The 26,192-nt window shown below is 42.9% G+C and overlaps 1 protein-coding gene across 3 annotated transcripts in view; it reads right to left on the bottom strand.

Annotated features, from left to right (window-relative positions):
- The window catches only part of LOC142743000 (lethal(3)malignant brain tumor-like protein 4), a 66,268-nt gene extending 40,634 nt beyond the window's left edge, over positions 1-25,634 (bottom strand). Inside the window, exons 1-5 of one of the 3 annotated variants that reach the window (XM_075853324.1) lie at positions 25,537-25,634; positions 21,919-22,020; positions 21,678-21,804; positions 21,532-21,592; positions 11,224-11,395 (exon numbers count right to left, since the gene is read on the bottom strand). In XM_075853324.1, the coding sequence (XP_075709439.1) occupies positions 11,224-11,395; positions 21,532-21,592; positions 21,678-21,804; positions 21,919-22,008 (450 nt within the window). In that variant the 5' untranslated portion in view covers positions 22,009-22,020; positions 25,537-25,634. Of the gene's footprint in view, positions 1-11,223; positions 11,396-21,531; positions 21,593-21,677; positions 21,805-21,918; positions 22,022-25,113; positions 25,142-25,536 lie in introns of those variants that run through there. The other 2 variants (XM_075853326.1, XM_075853325.1) reach the window with 2 other exon arrangements.
- Between the last annotated feature and the right edge of the window lie 558 nt (positions 25,635-26,192).

The raw sequence follows: 26,192 nt of genomic DNA on the forward strand, positions 1-26,192 counted from the left end.
ACCGGAAGTGACATGCTCTTTTCAATGAATGTACAATTGAGAAAGGCTACTAAAAGTCGAACCGTGTCTTGTTGAATAAAAGAAAAAAGCATAAAACTGATCCAGTGAGTGCCGGGATTTTGTTCATATTATAATCTGGGATCATCTCCCTTCCTCAAGCACCACACCTTCGCCTGAGTGCCGACCACTACTTGAACATGTCCATATATAGACAGTGACGTCAAGGGCTTTCCCAAGACAGGATTCCCCGGCCAGAGAGCTTGCGATGCTCTGGCCGGGACTCTATAGTTAAAAGCCTTGACATCACTGTCCGTATATGGACAGTGACGTCAAGGGCTTCCCTGGGCTCAGCGTATAAATTAGCGCTGTGCCCGGGAAATCCTCGTGAGGGCCAGGATCGGTCTTTAATGGCCGTCACAAGGATTCATTCCTGAAAAACGGGTGTTAAAACCTGATGCATTGAGTTTTGCCGTGAAAATGGCCAAAAATAGGACATGTCCTATTCTTGTCACGGGCAGTATTCAGGGGCAGTTAAAAAAACGGCCTTGTGAATACAGCCATAGAACTACGTTGTTCTGAAAAACAGCCATGTGATGGGCGTTAAAAAAACGACCATCACAGGGCCATTTTTCTCTGTTCGTGTGAATGTAGCCTATTCACACGACAGTGAAAAAAAAGGCCAATAAAATCTGATTAACTGTCTGTTTTTCATGGTCATTTTGCATCACTGTGTCTCCATGTAATCCAGCCGATTAACCCCTTAGATGCAGCGGTCAAAAGCGACTGCTGCATCTAGGTGGTTTCTAGCAAATTGGGGTGCCAATGGTTGCTATGGCAACCAGAGGCCTAACAATGGCCTCCTGGTCTGCCAAGTACAGAAGCCTATTAGGCGGGGCCCAAAGGGCTTGCTGTCTTGGTCAAGAAGATGGCGAAGGCTCAGAACTGGAGCCTGCGCCATCAGCCGCGGGTGTCCGTTGTATGTTACAGCTGACACCTTGCTGTAACATCCAGGACTGGAGCTGTTTAACCCCTTAGATGCAGCGGTCAAAAGCGACCATTGCATCTAGGTGGCTACTGGCCGATCGGCACCCCCACAACGCGATTGCGGGGGTGCAGATGGTTGCTATGGCAACCGGGGCCTAACAATGGCCTCCTGGTCTGCCAAGTATGGAAGCCTATTAGGCTCTGCCAGGATGCAGAGCCGAATAGGCTAGCTGTCAGTGTATAACTGGCAGCTCTAATACACTGCACTATGTAGGTAGTGTAGTATATTAGAATAGCTTTCAGGGCTTCAAACTTCAAGTCCCCTAGTGGGACAACAAAAATAAGTTAAAAAAAGTTAATAAAAATGTTGTACAAAAGTATCAAAATAAAAGCTTCAAATTATAAAAAAAAAAAAAAAAAAAACCCTTTCTTCCCATAATAGGTCTTTTTATACGATAAAACTTCAAACATTAAAAAAAAAAGATTTGGCATCGCTGTGTCGATAACCCAAGCTATAAAAACAACATTATTTTTCCTGCAGGGTAAATACTGTAAAAAAATAAAAACAAACAATTCCAATATCACAGTTTTTTGGTCCCAAAACATAGAATAAAAAGTGATCGAAAAGTTGCATGTACCCCAAAATTGTACCAATAAAAAAACACAGCTCGTCGTGCGTGCAAAAAGCATGCCCTCACGCAGCTTTTTTTTAACGAAAAAAAGTTATAACTCTCAGAAAATGGCGACGCAAAAAATAAATGTTTTTTTTTTTAACCCCTTCCCGACATTTGACGTACATGTACGTCATGGAAAGCATTGACTTCCCGCAAAATGCCGTACATGTACGTCAAATGTTTGGCACCGGCTCAGAAACTGAGTCGGTGCCATCATCACCGGATCTCAGCTGTATCTTACAGCTGACATCCGACTGTAACGGCGGGGACCGAAATTAGCTTCGATTACCGCCATTAACCCCTTAAGTGCAGCGCTCAAACGCGATCGCTGCACTTAAGGTGTTTGCAGCTCATCGGAACCCCAGTAATGAAATTGCCGGGGTTCCGGCGGCTGCAATGGCAACCGGAGGCCTAATACTGGCCTCCCGGTCTGCCTAGCACCGAAGCCGGTCAAGATCCGCCCGGCGGCGGAGCCTGATCGGCTTCCGTAGCTGCCGGCAAGATGGCGCCGGGTCAGGAGCTGATCCGGCGTCATCAGCGGTGGAAGTCAGCTGTACTGTACAGCTGACATCCACCCGTAACGGCAGGAACCGGAGCTAGCTCCGATCCCTGCCATTAACCCCTTCGATGCAGCAATCGAAAGCGATTGCTGCATCGTAGCGGTTACTAGCAGATCGCCAGCCCTGACAGGCAATCGGGACTGGCGACTGCTGTTATGGCAACAGGAGACACAATGGTCTCCTGCTCTGCCATTACGGAAGCCTATTAGGCCCCGCCGGGAGGCGAAGCCTAATCGGCTTGCTGTCAGTGAATGACTGACAGATCTAATACATTGCACTACATAGGTAGTGCAATGTGTTAGAAAAAAAAAAATCTGACCGTTGGACCTTCAAGTCCCCTAGTGGGACTTGAAGAAAAGTGTAAAAAAAGTATAAAAAAGTGTAAAAAAAAGTGCAAAAAATAAAAGTTTGAAAACAATAAAAGTTTCAAGTAATCAAATAAAACACAATCCCCCTTTTACTCTTATCAAGTCCTTTATTATTGAAAAATAATAATAAACCATATGTATTTGGTATCGCCACGACCGTAACGACCTGAGGTATCAAAATATTGTATTATTTATTGCATGCGGTGAACAGCGTAAAAAAAACCGTAAAAAACGTTACCAGAGTTTCTGTTTTTTAGTCACTTTGCCCTACAAATATTAGAATAAAAAGTGATCAAAAAGTCGCACGTATCCAAAAATGGTACCTATAAAACTATAGCTCGTCCCGCAAAAAACAAGCCCTCATACACCTCCGTCGACAAAAAAATTAAAACGTTATGGTTCTCACAACTTTGCGACAGAAAAAAAATACATTCTTTTTACAAAAGTAATTTTATTGTGAAAAAAGTTGTAAAACATAAAAAAATGCTATAAATTAGGTATCGCCAGAATCGTACTGACCCACAGAATAAAGTTAACATGTAGTTTATAACGCATGGTGAACGCTGTATAAAAAAAACGAAAAAAGCTGTGCCAGAATTGCATTTTTTTGTTTACCTGGCATCCCAAAAAATAGGAGAAAAGGTGATCAAAAAGTCACATGTACCCCAAAATGGTACCAATAATAACTACAGCTCATCCCGCAACAAACCAGCCCTCATACAGCTACGTCTATGAAAAATAAAATTAGTTATGGCTCCAATAAGTCAGGAAATAAAAAAATATGCAGTTGTGCCCGAGGGGAACATTTCTTCTGTTTGAAGAGGCGATTTATCAAGGACCTAAAATTAGGAAACCAGGAAGGGGAGGGCCCAAACATATCCGCTGGAAGCGACGGTGCCCGTATTATACCAGGACAACACTTCCCAGCAAAATTCCTCAAACTACAAAGGTGCAGAGTGTGGACCAAAAGGGGGATAAGAAATTACACCATTTATCAGTGCGACACTGGCCTGTGCGGAAAGGATTGCTTCACAGCGTAACACACATCTATGGATTTCTATGTATTATTAATTTTTTTTCATACCACCTGACTATGCCCCTTATATACTCCGCCCCGCTTACATGTACCCCCACATTATAAAACACCAGCAATACTCAAACAAATATAGTACCAAGCAAAATCCGCTCTCCAAAAGCCAAATGGTGCTCCCTCGGCTCTGAACCCTACAGCGTGCCCAAACAGCAGTTTCCTTCAACATATATGGCATCGTCATACCCGGGAGAACCCTTTTAACAATTTTTGGGGTGTGTGTCTCCAGTGTCATAAGCTTGGCATGACATATTTGCCACTGAATGGCATATCTAGGGAAAAATATAAATTTTTAATTTGCACCATCCGCAGTGCATTCATTTATGGAAAAGACCTGTGGGGTGAAAATCCTCACTACACCCCTTAATAAATGCCTTGAGGGGTGCAGTTTCCATAGTGGGGGTCACTTATCAGGGGTTTCTTTTTATTATTTCACATCTGAGCCTCTGCAGTTGTGAACCAATACTTTGTAAATCGCCAAATTAGGCCTCCACTCCGCATGGTACTCTTCACTTCTGAGCCCTGTCATATGTCCAGACAAAAGATTAGGGCCACATGTAGGGTGTTTCTAAAAGAGGGAAACACCGCATAATAATTAGAGAGCTGTCTCGTTATGGTGGCACAAGCCGGGCACCACATATTGGCATATCTATGGAAGAAAATCCCATTTTCACTCTGCAACATCGAGTGAACACTAATTTCTACAAAACACCTGCAGGGTTAAAATGCTTACTACACCCCTTGGTAAATGCATTGAGGGGTGTCGTTTCCAAAATGGGGTCACTTCTGGGGGGTTTCCACTGTTTTGGGCCCACAGGCGCCCAGAAACCAATCCAGCAACATCTGCACTCCAAATGGCGGTCCTTTCCTTCTGAGCCCTGCCGTTTGCCCAAACAGCAGTTTATGACCACATATGGGGTATTGCCGTACTCGGGAGAAATTGCTTTACAAATTTTGGGTTCTTTTTTTCCTTTATTTGTTGAGAAAATGAAAAAATTTGCGCTAAAGCTACGTCTTATTGAAGAAAAAGGACTGTTTTTATTTTCACTGCCTAATTCTAATAAATTCTATGAAACGTCTGTGGGGTCAAAATGCTTACTACACCCCTAGATGAATTCCTCAAGAGGTGTAGTTTCCTAAATGGAGTCCCTTTTTGGGCGTTTTCATTGTTTTGTCCCCTCAGGGGCTCTGTAAATGTGACATGGCCTCCGCAAACCATTCCTGCTAAATGTGATCTCAAAAAGCCAAATAGTGCTGTTTCCCTTCTAAGCCCTGCCGTGTGTCCAAACAGCCGTTTATTACCACATGTGGGGTATTGTTTTACTCGGCAGAAATTGCTTTACAAATTTTGTGGTGCTTTTTCTCCTTCAGTCCTTCTGGAAATGAGAAAAAATTAGCTAAACCTAGATTTTTTAAAAAAAAATGTAGATTATTATTTTCAGTGCCTACTTCCAATATTTTCTGCAAAAAAACTGTGGGGTCAAATCGCTCACTATACCCCTAGATAATTTCCTCAATGGGTGTAGTCTCCAAAATGGGGTCACTTGTGGGGGGTTTCAACTGTTTTGTCCTCTCAGGGGCTTCGTAAATGTGACATGGCCTCCGCAAACCATTCCTGCTAAATGTGGACTCCAAAAGCCAAATGGCGCTCTTTCCCTTCTAAGCCCTGCCGTGTGTCCAAACAACCGTTTATTACCACATGTGGGGTATTGTTTTACTCGGGAGAAATTGCTTTACAAATTTTACGGTGCTTTTTCTCCTTCAGTCCTTGTGGAAATGAGAATAAATTAGCTAAACCTACATTTTCTTTGAAAAAATTTAGATTATCATTTTCACAGCCTACTTCCAATAATTTATGCAAAAAAACTGTGGGGTCAAAACGCTCACTATACCCCTAGATAATTTCCTCAATGGGTGTAGTTTCCGAAATTGGGTCACTTGTGGGGGGTTTCCACTGTTTTGTCCCCTCAGGGGCTTTGTAAATGTGACATCGCCTCTCAAACCATTCCTGCTAAATTTGAGCTCCAAAAGCCAAACGGCGCTCTTTCCCTTCTAAGCCCTGCCGTGTGTCCAAATATCCATTTATTACCACATGTGGGGTAGTGTTTTACTCGGGAGAAATTGCTTTACAAATTTTGCGGTGCTTTTTCTCCTTTAGTCCTTGTGGAAATGAGAAAAAAAATCGCTAAACCTACATTTTCTTTGAAGAAATGTTGATTTTAATTTTCACGGCCTACTTCCAATAATTTCTGTAAAAAACCTGTGCGGTCAAAATGCTCACTACACCCCTAGATAATTTCCTTGAGGTGTCTAGTTTCCCAGATGGGGTCACTTTTGGGGGATTTTCACTGTTTTGGCACCGCAAGAGCCCTTCAAACCTGACATGGTGCCTAAAATATATTCTAACAAAAATAAGGCCCCAAAATCCACTGGGTGCTCCTTTGCTTCTGAGGCCGGTGCTTCAGTCCAGTAGCACGCTACGGCCACATGTGGGATATTTCCTAAAACTGCAGAAACTGGGCAACAAATATTGAGTTGCATTTCTCTGGTAAAACCTTCTGTGTTATAAAAAAAATTGTATTAAAAATTTATTTCTGCAAAAAAAATATGAAATTTGTAAATTTCACCTCTACTTTGCTTTAATTCCTGTGAAATGTGTAAAGGGTTAAGACATTTTCTAAATGCTGTTTTGAATACTTTGAGGGGTGAAGTTTTTAAAATGGGGTGACTTTTTAGGGGTTTCTAATATATAAGGCCCTCAAAACCACTTCACAACTGAACTGGCCCCTGTAAAAATAGCCTTTTGAAATTTTCTTGAAAATGTGAGAAATTGCTGCTAAAGTTCTAAGCCTTGTGAGGTCATAGAAAAATAAAAGGATGTTCAAAAAACGATGCCAATCTAAAGTAGACATATGGGGGATGTTAATTAGCAACAATTTTGTGTGGTATAACTGCCTGTCTTACAAGCAGATACATTTAAATTGAGAAAAATGCTAATTTTTGCAATTTTTCACTATATTTTCGTGTTTTTCACAATTAAATACTGAATGTATCGACCAAATTTTACCACTATCTTAAAGTCCAATGTGTCACGAGAAAACAATCTCAGAATCGCCCGGATAGGTGAAAGCATTTCAACGTTTTTACCACATAAAGTGAAACATGTCAGATTTGAAAAATGAGGCTCTGTCAGGAAGGTCAAAAGTGGCTAAAGAGGGAAGGGGTTAAATATATATATTTTATTGTGCAAACACTGTAAAACATAAAAAAAACAATATACATTTGGTCACCTTGAATGTCAAAAGAAATAATAAAAAGTTATTAAAAAAAAGTTGCATGTACCCCAAAATTATACCAATGAAAACTACAGATTGTCTCAGATTAAAGGAACAGTGTCATCACAAATAATTTTTTTATATGTTAAAGATGTTAGTGCTTTAATAAAAACGTTTATTTTCATTTGTGTGTTTGTGTTTTACTGTTTCTTATTTTTTACACTTTTTCTTCCCTATGGGGGCTGCCATTTTTTGTTCCATTTCTGTGTGTGTCGATTAACGACACACACAGACATGGAACACGGCAGCCACAGTCCCATAGGGACTGCGAACGGCTCCCGTCCCATTGACTGCCGTGTACGGCGTCTGTGTGGGAACTGCGCATGCGCCGCTCCCACACAGTCCTATTCGAAATTGGCGCCGTCCGGCGCCATTTTCCTGTGGACCGGAAGTCGCGGCCGGACAGTAATATTACTACTTCCGGTCGCGGCTTCCGGACTTGTGCACATGGAACAGCGGCAGCAAAGGGAGCGGACGGGCCGGAGGGAGCCGCGGCGGCAGGAGCAGGTAAGAGATTTCAATGTATGTTAGTGTTTGTGTGTGTTTACTACTGTATGTAAACCTACTACACTGTGGGCTACCTCAAAAAATGGCGACACACAGTGTAGGAGGTTAAACCTTTCAAACCCCTCGTTTATCCCGGCACTAGCCAGGATAAAGGAGGGGGGGATGCTGAGAGCTCACTAGAGCGAGGGCTTTTAACCCAATGTTGCAATGCTGCAATTTTGGGAACAGCTCCATCTAGTGACCAAAAATGGGTAGTATTATAAATTAGAAATAATTTATAATATTACATGGACTCGTGCAAAAAAATAAAAAAAATTTGAACAATGTTTAATCACCCACACACTAAATGTTTAATTTTTTAAAAAAAAACATGTTTTTCTGGCAACACATTCCCTTTAAGCCCTCACACAGCTCCGTTGATGAAAACATAAAAATGTTCTGGCCCCCAGAATATGACGACACAAATTGTGCAGTGTCTTCCAAAAGCGGGATAAGATTGGGCACCATTTATCAGTGCAACACTAGCCACACATCTCTGGATTATTTACTCCATTATTATACCACCTTATTATGCCCTGATGTACTTTGCCCAACCTACATATGCCCCCACATTATGAACTGAAATACCAATAAAATCTCAAAACCGAACTCCTACCAAGCAAAATCCACGCTCCAAAAGTCAAATGGCGCTCCCTTCCTTCTGAGCCCTACAGTGCGTCCAAACAGCGGTTTACTTCCACATATATGGCATTCCTATACCCGGGAGAACCCGCTTAACAGTTTATGAGGTATTTTTGTCTGCAGGGTCACAACATATTGTGCACTAAAATGTCATATCAGTGGAAAAATGCAATTTTCACTTTGCACCAACCGCTGCGCATCCATTTCTAATAAAAAAAACCCTGTGGGGTGAAAATGCTCATTACACCCATTAAAAATGCCTTGAGGGTGCAGTTTCCAAAATGGGGGTCACTATTTTGGGGTTTGTTTTACTATTTGACCTCAGAGCCCTACAATTGTGGGCCAATTCTGCGAAAATCACCAAAATAGGCCTCAAATGCGGCGCATTGTGCCCTTTCACTCCAAAACCCTGCCATAAGTCCAGGCAAATGATAAGTGACTTGAGGGGTGTAGTTTCCAAAATGGGGTCACTTCTCTGGGTTTTCCACTGTACTCTAGTAGCTAAGGGAGCCCTGCAAATGCGAAATGGTGCCCAAACATCAATCCAGCAAAATCTGCGATCCAAAAGCCAAATGACTCCCATTCCAATTTCAGCTCTGCCATGTGCCCAAACAGCAGTTTAGAGCCACATATGGGGTATTGCCATAGTCAGGAGAAATTAAGTAACAAATTGTATGGTGTTTTTTTCTCCTATTACACCTAGTGAAAATAAAAAATTGGGAGATAAACCTACATATTTTTGGAAGAAATTAATTTTTTCATTTTCACTGACTAATTCCAATAAAACCTATGAAACACCTGTGGAGTCAAAATGCTCACGACACACCTAGATGAATGCCCTGAGAAGTGTAGTTTCCAAAATGGAGTGACTTTTAAAGCGTTTCCCCTGTACTGGTACCTCAGGGCTCTGCAAATGCTACATTGCGCCCAAAAAACAATCAAGCTATGTCTGCGTGCCAAATAGCGCTTCTGTCCTTCTGAGCCCTACCATCTGTCCAAACAGAAGTTTATGACCACATATGGGCTATTGCCGTACTTGGGACAAATTACTTTACAAGTGTTGGATGCTTTTTTTTACTTTTTTCCTTGTAAAAATTGAAAATTTCTACGTTTTATCGGAAAAATGTTAGATTTTTAATTTCACGGCTTAATTCCACTAAATTCAGCAAAAAACCTGTGGGGTCAAAGTGCTCACTATACCCCTCGATAAATTCCTTGAGGGGTGTAGTTTGCCACATGAGGTCACTTTTGTGGGGTTTTTACTATTTTGATCCCTCAGGGGCTTTGCAAATGCGACATGGCGCTGCAATCCATTTCAGCACAGTTCGAGCTCCAAAAGTCAAATGGTGCTCCTTTCTTTCTACACCCTGACATGTGTCCAAATAGCAGTATATTACCACATATGGGTATTGCCGTGCTCAGAAGAGTTTGCTTTACAAATGTTGGGGTGCTTTTTCTTTTTGGTCTATTGTGAAGATGGAAAAATCTGAGCTAAAGCTACATTTTATTAGAAAAAAATGTAGATTTTCATTTTCACGGCCTAATTCCAAAAAATTCTGCAAAAAAACTGTGGCTTCAAAATGCTCAATATACCCCTAGATTTCTTGAGGGGTGTAGTTTCCCAAATTGAGTCACTTTTGGGGGGTTTCCAATGTTTTTGTCCCTCAAGGGCTTTGCAAATGTGACATGGCTCCCAGGAACCAATCCAGCAAAACTTGAACTCCAAAAGCCAAATGACGCTCCCCCCCTTCTGAGCTCTGCCGTGTGTCCAATCAGCAGTTTATTACCACATATGGGGTATTGCCATAATCGGGAGAAATTGCTTCAGAAATATTGGGGTGCTTTTTCTCCATTATTTCTTGTAAAAATGTAAAATGTTTACGTTTTATTTGGCAAAAAAATGTAGATTTTCATTTTCACTACCTAATTACACTAAATTCAGCAAAAAAAACCTGTGGCATCAAAATGTTCACTATACCCCTTGATAAATTCCTTGAGGGGTGTAGTTTGATGTCTTTTTGTGGGCATTTCCACTGTTTTGGCACCTCAAGACCTCTTCAAACCTGACATGGTGCCTAAAATATCTTCTAATAAAAAGGAGGCCCCAAAATCCACTAGGTGCTCCTTTGCTTCTGAGGCCTGTGTTTGAGTACATTAGAACACTAGGGCCACCTGTGGGATATTTCTAAAAATGACAGAATCTGGGCAATAAATATTGAGTCTCTAGTAAAACCTTCTGTGTTACAAAAAAAAATAATGGTTTAAAATTACATTTCGGCAAAACAAATTATATTTGTAAATTTCACCTCCACTGTGCTTTAATTCCTGTGAAACGCCTAAAGGGTTAAGAAACTTTCTAAATGCTATTGTGAATACTTTGAGGGTGCAGTTTTTAAAATGGGGCAATTTATGGGGGGTTTCTAATATATAGGGCCCTCAAAGCCACTTCAGAACTGAACTGGCACCTAAAAAAAGTGGTTTTGGAAATGTTTTTAAAATGGGAGAAATTGCTGCTAAAGTTATAAGCCTGGCAACGTCCTAGAAAAATAAAAGGATGCCAACATAAAGTAGACATATGGGAAATGTCAACTAGTAACTATTTTGTGTGGGATTACTATCTGTCTTATAAGCAAATAAATTTACAAAAATGCTAATTTTTGCACATTTTCTAATCGTCTCTGGTGTTTTTCACAAATAAACACTGAATGCATTGACCAAATTTTACCACTAACAAAGTACAACGTGTCACGAGAAAACAATCTCAGAATTAACTGAAAAAATAAAAGCATTCCAAAGTTCTTACCACATAAATTGACATGTTAGATTTGAAGAAATTGGCTTGGACCATAAGGCCAAAAATAGGCTGTGTCCTTATGGGGTTCAAAAAATGAACCAAAACATTATTTATTAATTATATACTTAAATCTAATTAATAAAACTAAAGTTAAATATATGGCACATTCCCTTTATATAGGAATAAAGACGTTGTGTGCAGATATAGTCCGAAAGCATTTTGTTCTTTACCTCATCCTCCTCAATTGCATCTTCTTCATCTCCGGAATCCATTAAAAGTTTTCTCTTCTTTCGCAACCTCTGAGGACGCTCGTTTTCTGTGCTGGGTACAGGCGCTGCAGCCCCAGCAGGTGGAGTAGGTGTAACGGATTGTGCTTCTACAAAGGAGCCCACTTTTTTTTCACTAAAGAAAATAAGAGATCATAAACTAGAAAATGTATCCTTTCCAGAGTTTTTCCATGATACACTCTTATGGCCTATCGATGTGGACTTCTGCTAACTCGGCCGTTTCTGTATCTCCCACAGATGTTAATGGAGTGACTGGCCAAGCGTTGTCACTTATCTAACAGGAATAGTAACTAGGCACCTCAGTTCTCAGGATCTGACATTTATGGCAAAACCTATATGACAAATGTGTATGATGGGGGAAAATATTTTTACAGATCATTTGCCCCTCAAGAAAAAACATTTAAAAATATCACCAGTAGATCTAGGTTTTTGAATTGTCCTGTAAAGAGATGTTCTATATGGTAATTTCTTAGTTAAATCTGTATGGGAAAAATTGGTGACAATCAACATGGCCGCCATTACATCTCTCATTGGGATTATCACCTAGTTTTATTTGAGCCCTAACACACAAGTCTGTTTAGTTATGCAGCGATATGGAATGAGGGGATAAATCACAACTTTAAAGGGTTCTCCGCTTTGGATAATCCCTAATTGTTAGGAGTGTTCCTTCACAATAAGGTGATTAACAAAGTGTCCCCCTCCAGGGAGCCCCAGCGATCAGCTCTAGACTGAAATCACTCTATTACCTTAGAATTCCTTAATAGGGTATATGAAAATGAGCTCTCTGAGCTAGACAACCCCTTGGGAAGTTGAGTAACAACCCCATGGGACCTGTAATGGTGACGGTATTGACTGTCACTTATCGTTTCTAGAAGTATGCAGTGGGCTCTAAAAGTCTCAGACCACAGTGAGATTCTGGAAGTGAAGAGAAATTTATTTTTTTTAGTACAATAAAGTTATACAGAAGATCAGAATTCAAATTTATGCAAATTTGAGACATTGACCATGTTAATGTCTTTGAACAAAAAGGATCAGATTTTCTTAGGTCGAAGGTTGTAAAAGTCTAAAAGTGTTTCGATTGTGTAAGCTTATGGGCAGGGTCCGGTCTTACTTTGTCTCCGTGTTTGTTGATTTGTTTTGATTATTTGTCATTTTACTTGTCAAGTACTTCCCAATTGTAAAGAACTGTGAAATATGTTGGCGCTATATAAATAAATATTATATTCAAACAGGGAATGATAGAGAGCCTGACTGCTCTGCAAGTAAACAGCATGTATATAAAAGCGAGTTTTACTACAATTGTGGCTTTCTAAAACCACTACCGCAATTGCAGCATGACTGGATCATCAGGTTTTGCACAAACATGTGAAGTCCATGTCAGCTCAGTGCATGCGGTCATTTAAGAGGAAATAATAAAATTATGGATTAAATTTGAAATAATGAAAAATAGAAGGTTTTTCACTAGTGGTCTCAAACTTTTTGTGCCCAGTGAATATAACTAAGGGTGTGTTTGTGTTCACATCAGCGTTCGCTTTCCGTTGATGGGTTCCGTCTGAGATTTCCGTCGGAGGCAAATGGAAACCATAGCTTCCGTTTGCATTACTATTGATTTCAATGGTAATGCTTCTGTTGCTAATGGTTTCCATTTGTCTCCGTTCAGGCTGCAATCTTCAATTCTTTATTAATTAATTTTCAGACCCCCTAATATTTAGTTTAAAACCTGCTCCTAGTTTTAGACTTTTCTCATGTGGCCGTGTCCCTCCCAGTAATACATGCTGGATGCGACACTATGATCTGCATGCAGTACAACCTCCTCCCCTCCCTGCTGCTATCTAACACAGGGAAGGAAGGGGAGAGCAGAGAGCCGATACAGCTAAAAGCAGTGTGCTGTCAAGTCTATGAAATAATCAGTAGAACAGCCAGCTATGTAGAGGAGTTAGATACATACGACAGCAGCAAAATGGTAGGACATTTTTAATGAATACCATATAAAAAGTTAATTTCGCATTTAGGAGGCAAATGAACAATAAAAAAAAATCAGCGCAAAGCTGCAGTGGATTGATGGTTATGAACCCCTTTTAGACACACATAAATTAACGGCTAATGGTGCAGTCCCTCAGCTCATGTGTTTCTTGAGAAAAAAAAAGAGGAATATTAGCTACACAAATCTCATTGATAGTTTGCTACAATGCATCAGTCTGGATTTAACAGGTTCCTGACCGCTGCCTGTGTTTTTACGGCCAGTGGTCAGGGTCTCTGAAGTCCGCCGTATAGACTAATTACGGCGGCACTTCAGAGAGTGCGTGCACAGCCCTGTGCCCTGGTTGTTGCGAACAGCCATGGGCACTGGGCAGAGTGTCAGGGGCCAATCTTTTGGTCGCTGAACATGTGATCGCTGTGACAACCAATCACAGCGATCACATGCATTTCAATGCAAAATATAGTGTGCCCTGTGCCCACACTGTTACTAACAGCTCTGGGCACTGGGCAGAGTATCAGGGACCAATCTGAAGGTCCCTGAACATGTGATCGCTGTGAAAACCACAGCGATCACATTTGTTTTATTTTGACATTTCTGGCAGCAGATCTCCTGCCTCTTTTCTTCTCCTCATACATTGTTTCAGTGTGAGGAGAAGAAGAGACTCGAGAGAATTGCTGCCAGAAGAATACTGTGAAAAAAAAGTGTTGTAAAATATTCTCTGTAAAGATAGATTTCTATCTATCTATACAATCTATCCATCTTTCTTTTTTTCTATCTACCTTTCTATCTTTTATAATATTAGAATAGGCAGGTAGGGAATATATATATATATATATAATATATATAGCAATAGAGGTTTATTTTTTTGTTAGCGGTAGTGTAGATATATATATATATTACTAACTAAGTTTGTGTTTGTTTATAAAAAAATAAATTAAAACAATTGTTTGTTTAGTTAGTGTTAGTGACATTATGGCACATTATGAAGTTTTTTTAGCGCCGAGGAGGCATACACCATGCTGTGGTCAGAGTCTGAGACCGCATCAGAGATGGTGTCATAGATAGAACCTGTTTTGGGCAGTGGGCAGTGACGATGATAGCGCCACTTCAGGTTCACGTTCAGGGGACGTTGTCCCTGAAGCAGTTGAAACTGCAGACAATGAAAGCGCAGGGCCTAGTAGCGCTGTAGCATGGGACAGCCTGGTCCCTCCAGTTCAGGCTCTTGTATGGGCACTTGCTTCATCTTTTGGGCCTAGAACCCACGGATTTACTGCCACTCCTGGCATTACTGTAGACAATACAAATTTTATCCAAATGGATTACTTCTATTTATTTATTACTGACGACCTCCTAAATATCATTGTCCACGAAACTAATTTATATGCCGCTCAGTATATAAGGCAGAAACCTTCTCCCACCTATGCCAGAGATTGGACGCCCACCAATTTGCAGAAATTAAAAAAAAATTTGGGGCTCACCCTAAATATGGGTATTTTCAAAAAGCCCTCCATTAGGTCTTACTGGTCAACAAGACCCGCCCAAGCCACCCCAGTGTATTCTGCAGTAATGCCCAGGTCTCGTTATGAGACAATAATGAGGTTCCTCCACTTCAATGACAACGCACAGGCCCCCCCAAGTACCGATGCAAACCGTGATCGGTTGTTCAAAATAAGACCGTTAATAAATTCCCTAAATAATTTATTTCTGCAAATCTACACCCCTGAGCATAATGTAAGTGTGGACGAATCCCTCCTCAACTTCCATGGAAGACTTAGCTTTCGCCAATATCTACCTTCGCCAATATCTACCTTCCACAAATTGTGTGAAAGCGGGTCAGGATATACCACCGCCTTCAGGATTTATGAAGGGCGGGACCGCTCAATAAATGTTCCTGGATGCCCCCTGATCTTTCCACCAGCAGTAAGATCGTGTGGGAGATAATGCAGCCTCTGCTTCAGAAGGGGTACCACCTGTACTGTGATAATTTTTATTCGAGTGTGCCCCTGTTTAGGCATTTGCATGCTGCAAGGACTGGGGCATGTGGTACAATGCGCAAAAACCGAATTGGTTTTCCGCAGCAATTAGTGGGGAAGCGCATGGTAAAGGGGGACTCCTGTGCTTATGCATCCGAGGAATTGCTGGCGGTCAAGTTCAGGGATCGCAAAGACGTGTATGTGCTAAGCACGATTCATACCGCAGGAACAGTGGCAGTGAGGGAAAGGGGGGCAACATCGGACAAGCACAAACCAGTGAGTGTGTCCGAATATAACAAGTACATGGGGGGGTGGATTTAAGCGACCAGGTTTTACAGCCGTATTTAGTAAAACGCAAAACAAAAACCTGGTACAAAAAAGCGTCCATTTATCTGTTACAGGTGGCAATCCACAATTCATTTGTGCTCTATAAAAAAAACCGAGGCAGAGACACATACCTGGATTTCCAGGAGAAAGTTATTGAAGGCCTCATTTTTGACGTTCAGGACACCAGAGAATGGCCGCAGTCTGAGGATGTCAAGCGACTGACTGAAAGACACTTCATCAGTCGGATACCCCCAACACCAACCAGAAGCAACCCCCAGAAAAAGTGCAGCGTCTGTAGAAAAGACGGGCACCGCAAAGATTCCCGATATTTCTGTCCCTCATGTCCCTCACAACCAGGCCTGTGCATTGAGCCATGTTTTAAAAAGATACAACTGTTCTGAATTATTAGATTTTAGTTAATAAGTTGAAAATATATTTTCCCTACATTACTTTTTTATTTTTCCCCTGATTTTACTCCAAGGGTGAGGGAGGGAATGGGTGGGTGGGGGGTGGATGTCATGTTTGCATATTCTCTAAAGTTCATCTGCTGGAGAGCTCCATGCGCATAAACCTGCAATTTATTATTTTAGGAAACCGAAAAAATAAATTCCCATTATACCCCTAGATGAATATTTTGGGATCTCGGCTTCAAGGGCAGATATTTTGGAAGTGTTATAGAAACTCTATTGAGTTTTGTAAAACCAGCTTTGAAAAAAGGCGATTTGTGAAATAAGCTTCTTCTATCGTCCGCCCTCCTACATCTCTTTTTTTTTTAATTCTTTTATTTTCGTTTTCAAAAGAGCAGTACAGCATGGCTCAGCGCAGGGCTGCACCTATATCGGCTCGCAGGCCAACATATAACAGTATATAGGCACTCTATTCACAGATAAGTATAGCTCCAACCGCTAACAACATGAAAAATAAGGCGCTCTGGTATGCATCCTGGACCCGCAGCCATGCATATATTCCTATAGGTGGAGTAGAGCAACGTTGCAGTGCAACTAAAGAGAAAAGAGGGCAGAAAAAGGAAAGGAAAGAAGGGGGGGGAGGGAACCAACCTGACCACTAGGACCCATTGAATTGACTCAAGACACCATGACGGTCTTGTATTCCTCTGAGGACTGAAAGCGAATCCATTCACGCCACGTCTTGAGAAAGGCGGCATGGGATCCTCTCATTGATGCCGTGAGATCCTCCATTCTCATAATCTCCTGAATTTTACCAAGCCACATGCCCACCGTCGGGGGGCACGATTGTCTCCATAACGCAGGGATACACGCTCTGGCCGCATTCACCAGATGGCGCACCACTGACCGTCGATAGACCGATAGAGGCATCTCACGCAGATGAAGCAGGAAGAGACCGGGTATTCTTGGTAGTAGGAAATCTGTAAATTTTGAGGAAATGCGCCACACCTCCGACCAAAAGTCCGTCAGCTTGGAGCAATCCCAAAAAATATGTAAGAGAGTACCCACATGGTCACCACATCTCCAACACAACGGCGAAACCGCCGGGAACATCGCATGCAATCTGGAAGGCACCCTATACCATCGAGACAGAATCTTATACCCTGCTTCTTGAAATCTACTAGCCATAGAGGACTTATGTGTCGTGTGGAACATGTGTTCCTTATGCTCAGGGGTGAATGTGAGGCCTAAGTCCCTCTCCCAACTAAGCAAGTATGGAGGCGTGGGTAGATCGGAAGGAGAGATCAGGAGAGCATAGAGCCTAGATAACGCGTGTCGGATTGTGCCCGTACATAATACCTCAAAGGGGGAGTGATCTCGCGCGTATGCCGCTGGCTCCGCTAAGGACACGAGGAAGTGTCTCAATTGGGCGACCTGCCATACAGAAAAAGGGATCGGATCCGACAAGGACGACAGCTGGGTACCACTCATCCACACCTCATCCTGCAAAAAATGGGCCGCACGTCCTCTCCCTGCCTTCAACCAGTGCTGAAAAGGGCCTCCCTCCTGCCCCGGGGGAAATGCAGGATTACCCAAAACCGGAAACATCGGGGATGGAGAGGGGGAGACTTCCTTACGAGTAAAAATCTGCGCCGCAACCGCCAGAGTGGGCCCTATTGTCGGGTGCGTCCGTGCTGTCCGAGGGACATGTGTGCCTAACCACGGCAGGGCCTGTAACGGAACTTCCATAAAGACCTGTTCCATGGACACCCACCCTTTAGTCTCCGCATGTCTGAACCAGTCCAGAATTCGTACCAAGTGGGAGGCCTGATGATAGGACACGAAATCCGGAAGGCCCACACCGCCCTCACACTTCGCACGAAAGAGCATGGATCTGGCAATACGAGCAGGTTTCCCCGCCCAAATGAACTTATGAAGCATAGACAGCAGGGACTGAAAGAAGGGGCGCGGGATGTGTATCGGCAGAGCCTGTAAGACGTACAGGATCCGCGGTAAAATGTTCATTTTAAATATAGCACATCTCCCGAACCAGGTAAAAGTACCCGATGTCCACGAGTCCAAGTCCCTCTTTACCCTTTGAAGGAGGGGTGGGAAGTTCACCTCATAGAGGCGAGACAGCACACTCGGGAGCCTGACTCCCAGATACTTGAGCGAATCTCTAGCCCACTTGAAGGAGAACGACTCCGCCAGGTCGGCCACCAGAGTTTGTGTCAATGATATGTTAAGCGCCTCCGACTTTGAATAATTGATTTTAAAACTGGACAGTGTCGAGTATTCACCCAACTCCGGCATCAGGTTAGGCAAGGAAATCCTGGGGGCTGTGATAAAGAAAAGAAGGTCATCCGCATAAGCGGCTACCTTGTGGGACCTGCCTCCCAATTCTACCCCCGCAATATCTGGATTGGAGCGGATGTGGCACAAAAAGGGCTCCAGGCATAAAACAAAAATCAGTGGGGATAAGGGGCAGCCCTGCCGCGTACCATTAGATATTGCGAATGTAGTGGAGAGGTGGCCATTGACCTTTACCTGTGCTGATGGGGAGGAGTATAGACCCGAGATCCAGTTCAGCATATGTGCCCCCAGCCCTATATGGCGCAAAGTTGCCCGCATAAATTCCCAGTTGACTCTGTCGAAGGCCTTTTCCGCATCCGTCGACAGAAAGCAAGTGGGAAGCCCAGAGGTGGTCGCTCGATACATCAAATTAATTGCTCTTGTGGTATTGTCCCGCGCCTCCCGTGAGGGCATGAAACCCACCTGGTCCTTATGAATTACATTATGTAGTAACGGAGACAGTCGTTGGGACAGAATCTTCGCGAAGAGCTTAAGATTCACGTTCAACAAGGATATTGGGCGGTAATTCCTCCTACATCTCTATGTGACAATAAGGCCCACATATTTGGTATCCCCATGCACAGGAGAAGTGGCAGAATGTGAAAGGAGATTAATTTTGTCCGTGGTCTATACTGTGTGTGAAAAATACTAGCATAAACTTACGCATTTGCTAAAAAATGCTAATTTTATTTTGTTCCATCTTATTCAAGAAACTTTCAGAAGAAAACTGGACTTGCTAAAAATATGATAAACCCCTTGAAGGAAACCTTGTGGGGTCTACTTGTGTGAATGAAGTCATTTATGGGGTGTTTCTAATGTTTCAGCAGCATTAGGCCCCCCAGAAAACCGTATGCGGCTATAAAGTCAAGTGCAGAATTCCTGGACCGAAAAGGCCAAAAAGCCTCCTTTTATGCCAAGCCCTGGCACATGCCCGCACAGTGAATAAGGCACACATATTTGGTATCCCCATGCACGGGAGAAGTGGAAGAAAGTGAAAGGAGATGAATTTTGGCCGTGGTCCATACCGTGTGTGAAAAATGCTAGCATAAACTGACGCAATTGCTAAATTCTTGAATTTTTTTCCAAGTTTGCCCACTTTAGAGAAAAAATAAAAATGATATATACTGACAAATGCCACTAAAACAAAGCCCTATCTGTCCTTTAAAAAGAGTGTAAAATTCAAAGATGAACTTTATTTACCTGCAGAGTTAGGGTATGTGCACACGTAGTGACCAAAAACGTCTGAAAAAAAGGAGCTGTTTTCAAGGGAAAACAGCCCCTGATTTTCAGACGTTTTTTGAGCAACTCACGTTTTTCGCGCCGTTTTCTACGTCCGTTTTTGGAGCTGTTTTCATTGGAGTCTATGAGAAAACGGCTCCAAAAACGTCCAAAGGAGTGCCCTGCTCTTCTTTTGCCGAAGCTGTATTTTTACGCGTCGTCGTTTGACAGCTGTCAAACGACGACGCCTAAATTACAGGTCGTCGGCACAGTACATCGGCAAACCCATTCAAATGAATGGGCAGATGTTTGCCGACGTATTGTAGCCTTATTTTCAGACATAAAACGAGGCATAATACGCCTCGTATACGTCTGAAAATAGGTCGTGTGAACCCAGCGTTATAGTCATCTAAAGCGCATAGCAAAATTGTGAAATTTGCTCTGGTCATTTAGATGTAAAACAGCCTAGTCCTTAATAAGGAGATCGGCGCTATAATGTAGGTGACAGCAGTGCTTTTTATTTTTTAAAAAACGATCTATTTTCACCACTTTATTAGTGATTTTAGATTTATGCTAATGAGCTGCTTAATGCCCAAGTGGGTGTGTTTTACTTTAGACCAAGTGGGCGTTGTACAGAGGAGTGTATGACGCTGACCAATCAGCCTCATGCACTTCTCTCCATTCATTTCCTCAGCACATTGGGATCCTTTTAGATCCTTATGTGCTGTCTTATACTAACACATTAACAATACTGAAGTGTTTAGACAGTGAATAGACATTCCACGGGATGTCTGTTCACAATCCCTGCACTTCGCTAACGTTTCTGTGGTAGTTACAGCAGAGCAAGCGTAATCTCGCGAGATCATGCTGTATATGACAGGTTACAACGACATAACGCTTGCTCTACTGTAACTACCACAGAAACAGTAGCGAAGTGCAGGGATTGTGAATAGACATCCCGTGTAATGTCTCTTCACTGTCTAAACACTTCAGTATCGTTAATGTGTTAGTAGAAGGCCTCGTTTACACGAGCGTGTGCGTTTTGCGCACGCAAAAAACACGGCGTTTTGCGTGCGCAAAAGGCACTTAACAGCTCCGTGTGTCAGCCCCGTATGATGCGCGGCTGCGTGATTTTCACACAGCCGCCATCATTATGACACTCCATTTGGATGTTTGTAAACAGAAAAGCACGTGGTGCTTTTCTGTTTTCATTCATACTTTTCACTGCTGTTGCGCGAATCACGCTGTTCGCACGGAAGTGCTTCCGTGTGACATGCGTGGTTTTCACGCACCCATTGACTTCAATGGGTGCGTGATGCGCGAACAGCGCACAAATATAGAACAGGTCGTGAGTTTTTTGCAACGGACTCACGTTGCTAAAAATTCGCGGACTGTCTGCACGGCCCCATAGACTATTATAGGTCTGTACGACACCCGCGAAAATCACGCGCGTCGCACGGACGAACAACACGCTCGTGTAAACGAGGCCTAAGACAGCACATACTGATCTAAAAGGATCCCTATGTGCTGTGTAAATGAATGGAGAGGAGTGCATGACGCTGATTGGTCACTGATTGGTCAGCATCATACACTCCTCTGTACAACGCCCACTTGGTCTAAAGTAAAAATACGCCCAGTTGTCCATTGAGCAACTCATTAGCATAAATCTAAAATCGCTAATAAAGTGGTGAAAATAATATAAAGCACTAAATTAATAAAAAGCATTACTGTCACCTGCATTATAGCGCCCATCTCCTTATGTAGGGTTAGGGCACTTATAATGTGGTGACAGAGCCTCTTTAACCGGTTAAGCTGTTTAGCTCACAGATCATTGCCTAGATTGGATACAATCGTATCCACTTCTCAGCTGCGATCAGAACTAGGTATGTACGGGTGTGTAGCCTCTGAATGTGAACATGAATGTTGCAGAAAATCATGCAACCTAGAGAATGATAAAGGTCATGTAGTGAGAGAGCTGCCTCCACACACTTACTCATCATCTAGGATTTCCTTTTTCTCCATGTTGTCAGATATTTCTTCACTTTTTTTAATCTCTGGGGAAATCAAAGAAAAGAGTCAATGGTTCATTATAAATCGTCTATGAAGCTACATTCACAAATGAACATGACCATCCTATACCTTGTTTAGGGATAACACAGTTGGCTCGCTTAACAGATTTCGCTGTATCTTGGATGATAAAGGAAGGGTCCAAAGTCTTGTTAGAATCAGTAATAATCTCCAGAGTACCAAACTCACTAAGCCGAAACTAGAAGATGAGAAACACAACAATTTATCAGATGTGTTAGAAATACAAGAGGCTGAGGAAAGGGATATTAGATAGATGGTTCATTGACCAAAGAAGATATAATTGGTTTCGGACCTTTATTTGACTTCCAGGAAGGGTTGCAATGCCGTTGCTCCAGTCCAGAGCATTCATCAGGTCAAAGTCGGAAGCAGATCCCTGAGACATCTCCCTTTACCACCTGAAGAAAGACATATCCGTTATACAACTATATCACTATAGCATGTTGCTAACCCCCTGGTACACAAACACCAGTGATCTCTATGAGGTCAGCTGCAGGATAACATATTAGTGTTATTGCCAGGGACAACAGGGAGTTCTTCCATATTGCTTGTCCCTTATAAACTAGCTTCTCATAAACTGGGGACCATATGTCATTTGGTCAACATTCAATCATTAACAAAGTGAAAGCTTTAGCACTAGTTTCTGAGAAGCGAACACAAAAGTGAAAGCCAATATGGCTGCACTTCCTGTTTCCACTGTTGCAAAAATGTCCGTTATAAAACAAAACAGAAAAATGCAAATATCTCTGTAAGGGGCCGTTCACATGTCCGTTGTCCCTTTCAGTTTCCCTCTGGCATGTTGCAGAAAAGCCGGAGGGAAACAGATGCTAGAACGGACCACATAGCTTTCTATGGGATCTGTTCTGGCACATGGGGCATAAGTTGTGGCACAGTATGGCGCCGAACCTGTGCAGGAGCCGGATCCAAAAACGTTACCTGCAGTGTTTTGGGGACCAACTCCCAAGGATGTCCAGCACCATATCCTATCTTAATACATTGTAGCCGGATAAATGCTGAGTGCTGCCGCATCCACCATCCGGCAGCACCCGGCATGGGAATCCCCGGCCAGGGCATTGCTGATGCTATGGCCGGGGAGGAGTGGAATTTAGTGCCACCCATGCGCCCATGTAGATGGCACCACCCCCCCCCCTGTATATAGCGCCACTGTAGTTCCCTCTAGCAGTGGAATCCCCGGCTAGAACATTGCCGACGCTGTGGCCGGGGACTCCCTCCAGGAGGAGCCCCTAATGGCATAAAGCTATGTAGGCGCCAAAAACTCTCTACTCCCTGAAGTTAGGGGTAGTGTTTGGCACCTTTGCAGGTTCACAAGGCTGCTTAGAAGATCTGATCTGAGGTGAGTGGACAGCAGCTGCCTTCTGGGCTCTCCTTCTCGGCACCAGCCTTGGCGCTGCGCTGAATATGACAGCCGGAGCAGAGAAGAGCCCCGACATGGTACACAACATGTGTCTTAGCTATCATGTATCCAATCTATCACAAACTATGCACCACTGATAAAATTGGGTCATTTTAAGACCATAGACTTCCTTTTTGGTGGACCACTGTGGTAAAAACCGATGTTAAAAACGGATGGTAAAAACTGGTGACAACTAATGGTTTTGTAGTAAAAATTGTGAAAAAGCCTGATGGCAAATGATACATTTTTACATGAGTTTTTGCATCAGTTATTATCACTTGGGACAAAAAAACTGATGCTGATGCAACTGATATATGTGAACGCACCCTTAGGGCCTGTTCACATCAGCGTTGCCTCTCCGTTGAGGGGTTCCGTCTGAGGTTTCCGTCGGGTTAACCCCCCAACGGAAAGGCAAACTGAAACCTTAGCTTCCGTCACCATTGAGAACAATGGTGATGCAAACGGAAGCTAAGGTTTCCGTTTGCCTTTCCGTTGGGGGTTAACCCGACGGAAACCTCAGACGGAACCCCTCAACGGAAGGGCAACGCTGATGTGAACACAGCCTTACACCAAGGAAATTACCAAACTGTCTTTTTATGGGGTTATCCCATGAAACATTTTAACGCAAAAAGTCCTGAAATTCTGTCAATAGGCGTTGTAAAGTTATACTTATTTTATTATTTTCATCATCTTTTTCTTGTATTAGATCCTGCATGGTGTTGCTGGGGGAGGGGTCCTGAGCTAAATCAGTCGCCTTCCCCCTCTGGCAGCTGTCCCTTCTTACTTAATCCTAATAAACGGAGACTAATATATATATATATATATATATATATATATAAACCAAAGAGCGATAAGTGCATAGGTGTCTGAACTTTTTTTGGGGGGTATGGAGTGCAAATGTATTTAGGGGTCTGATTGGGGTGTAAATTAAATTAGGGGTCTGAATTTAGGAGTCAGGTTACAATTCTGAATTCATGTAGGGGTCTAAATAAATTTAGGGGTCTGGGGTCTGAATTAGTTTAGGGTCTCATCAGGGACCAGGGGTCTGAATTAATTTAGTTGTCCAGTCGGAAGTCTGAATTAATTTAGGGGTCTGTTCAAGAGACTAAATTAATTTGGGGGTGTAAATAAATTTAGGAGTCTGTCAGAATGGCAAAATTATTTAGGCGTCCGGTCGGGAGTCTGAATTAATTTTGCGGTCTGATCGAAGATGTATATTAATTTAGGGGTGTGGTATGTGGTCTGGGGTCTGAATTAATTTAGAGGTCTGATTGAGAGACCAAATTAATTTGGGGTGTAAATTAATTTAGGGGATCTGGTAGAAAGGTCGAAATTATTCAAAGTGTTGGTCGGGAGATTAAATTAATTTGGGGGTCTGAATTAGTTTAGCAATCTGGCTGAGAGTCTAAATTAATTTGAGGGTCTGGTTGGGGGTATGGATTAATTTGGTATCTGGTGTCTACGCAGGCGACAGGTGTGAGGAGGAGGCGGAGACTTCTTCCCGAAACGCCACTGGAAGATTGTAGCGTCTGCAGGAGACAGAAGCAGCGGCCAGAATTGCATCTGTGTAAAAGCAGCAACTGCAGTGCAAGGATTTCATTTTTTTATGCCTACTGTCTACCGCAGAGCCCCTGCCCACCTTACCCGTATCCCAGCCACAAAGCCCCTGTCAGGGTGTGTATCCGCCCTGGCCCCACTCCCACCATTGGGGCCAAGAAATGTCTGATGGTGGCCCTGTATGTATGTATATATTTATTTACATATACAAAACGGCAGTTGATAAATAATTACGGAAAAGCAAAAGTCACAACCAATATGGCTGCACTTTCTGTTGTGCGAAAATAACCACCGCAGCAAAAAAGAAAAATGCAACTAGCTATGCAAGTAAAACAACCAGATTTACCACATTCTGTCCGCTTACGATTTACTGTTAAATGGCAATCTTTACATTTTGGGAGGGAACGGGAAAGCGAACTTTCACTACTAGTCGGTCTCTCCCCAGCCAGCAAATGCTGCTTACAGACAATACAAAACACGTGATTTCCCAGACAGATAAATGCAGAGCTACAAACATACAGAAGATAAACTCTCGGGTTGCCAATGCTTGAATGACTCCAGCCCATGTACGCTTTATATAACTGCCCAAGGTAAATAACTCAGAGCCTGCAATAACCGCTACTGCCCACTAGAGTGCGCAAACTCCCTCAGGTGAGAAGATGTAGCAAACGGAGTTCCAATAGTGAAATATTGCTCGTCCATAAATTGCTCTATTGCCATTTTCATAGACAGTGATAGACCAGGTACGTAAGTCATTCCGTATCGCGCGCACAGGCGGAACATCACTCACTACACGCATGGAATGTCTGCCGCTGTCACAGCGAAGCTCGCCTGCTCAGCTTTCCTATTAAAAACAAGTCATTTGCGCTGAGTAAAACTTATACTGCCGCCTGCGCCCATATAATATTCTTCTCGTATTTTCTGACTACAAAGCCAAACTCCCCTTTCACTTTGCAGGGCATCACTTCTCACCACTCCTGTCCCAGAGCCGCCTCTTCCACCATAAGATGGCGTCAAGGGGCGGCCCTTACTAGTGTCCCGCCTACCCGGCTCTTATTTCCAGGGCAACCATTCCGAAGTCCTCGGCTTGTAAATCAGCCTATGGGTGTACGGTGACGTCCCGGTGCTCGCTCCCGCCGGCACATATTCCTCACAGACTTCTCCGCATCTGTTGCTGTCCTTTAGTTCTGTGGACAGTGCAATCTCTTTCCTCGAAATAGAAATAAAGGTCTATGGCCCCAAAAGGAGAAAGGAAATAACTTCCAATATATTTACTGTAGGGATTCTGCTACTGCCACCATTTGTTTACTGCTGTACAGGATGACACAATGCACACCATGCGTATTATGTGCGGTTTTTCCTGCACGTATTTGCGTGCGACAAGACCGCAGTGTAATACAGTACCAGCATAGACCATTTCTGCAGCGTTTCCGTTAAAACTAGCAGACATTCTGCTGCCGAAAAACGGCACCATCTCCTGCGGATTTTACTGCAGAAAATGGTGTTTCGTTTTTTCAATGCTGTGAGACGTTGATATCTCCTCTGAATAACGCAGCAATTCAGTCCACTTTCCGCAGCACGAATGAACATGTGGCGGC

The sequence above is a fragment of the Rhinoderma darwinii genome, chromosome 2 (genome assembly GCF_050947455.1).
Source record: "Rhinoderma darwinii isolate aRhiDar2 chromosome 2, aRhiDar2.hap1, whole genome shotgun sequence".
Classification (NCBI taxonomy): Eukaryota; Metazoa; Chordata; class Amphibia; order Anura; family Rhinodermatidae; genus Rhinoderma; species Rhinoderma darwinii.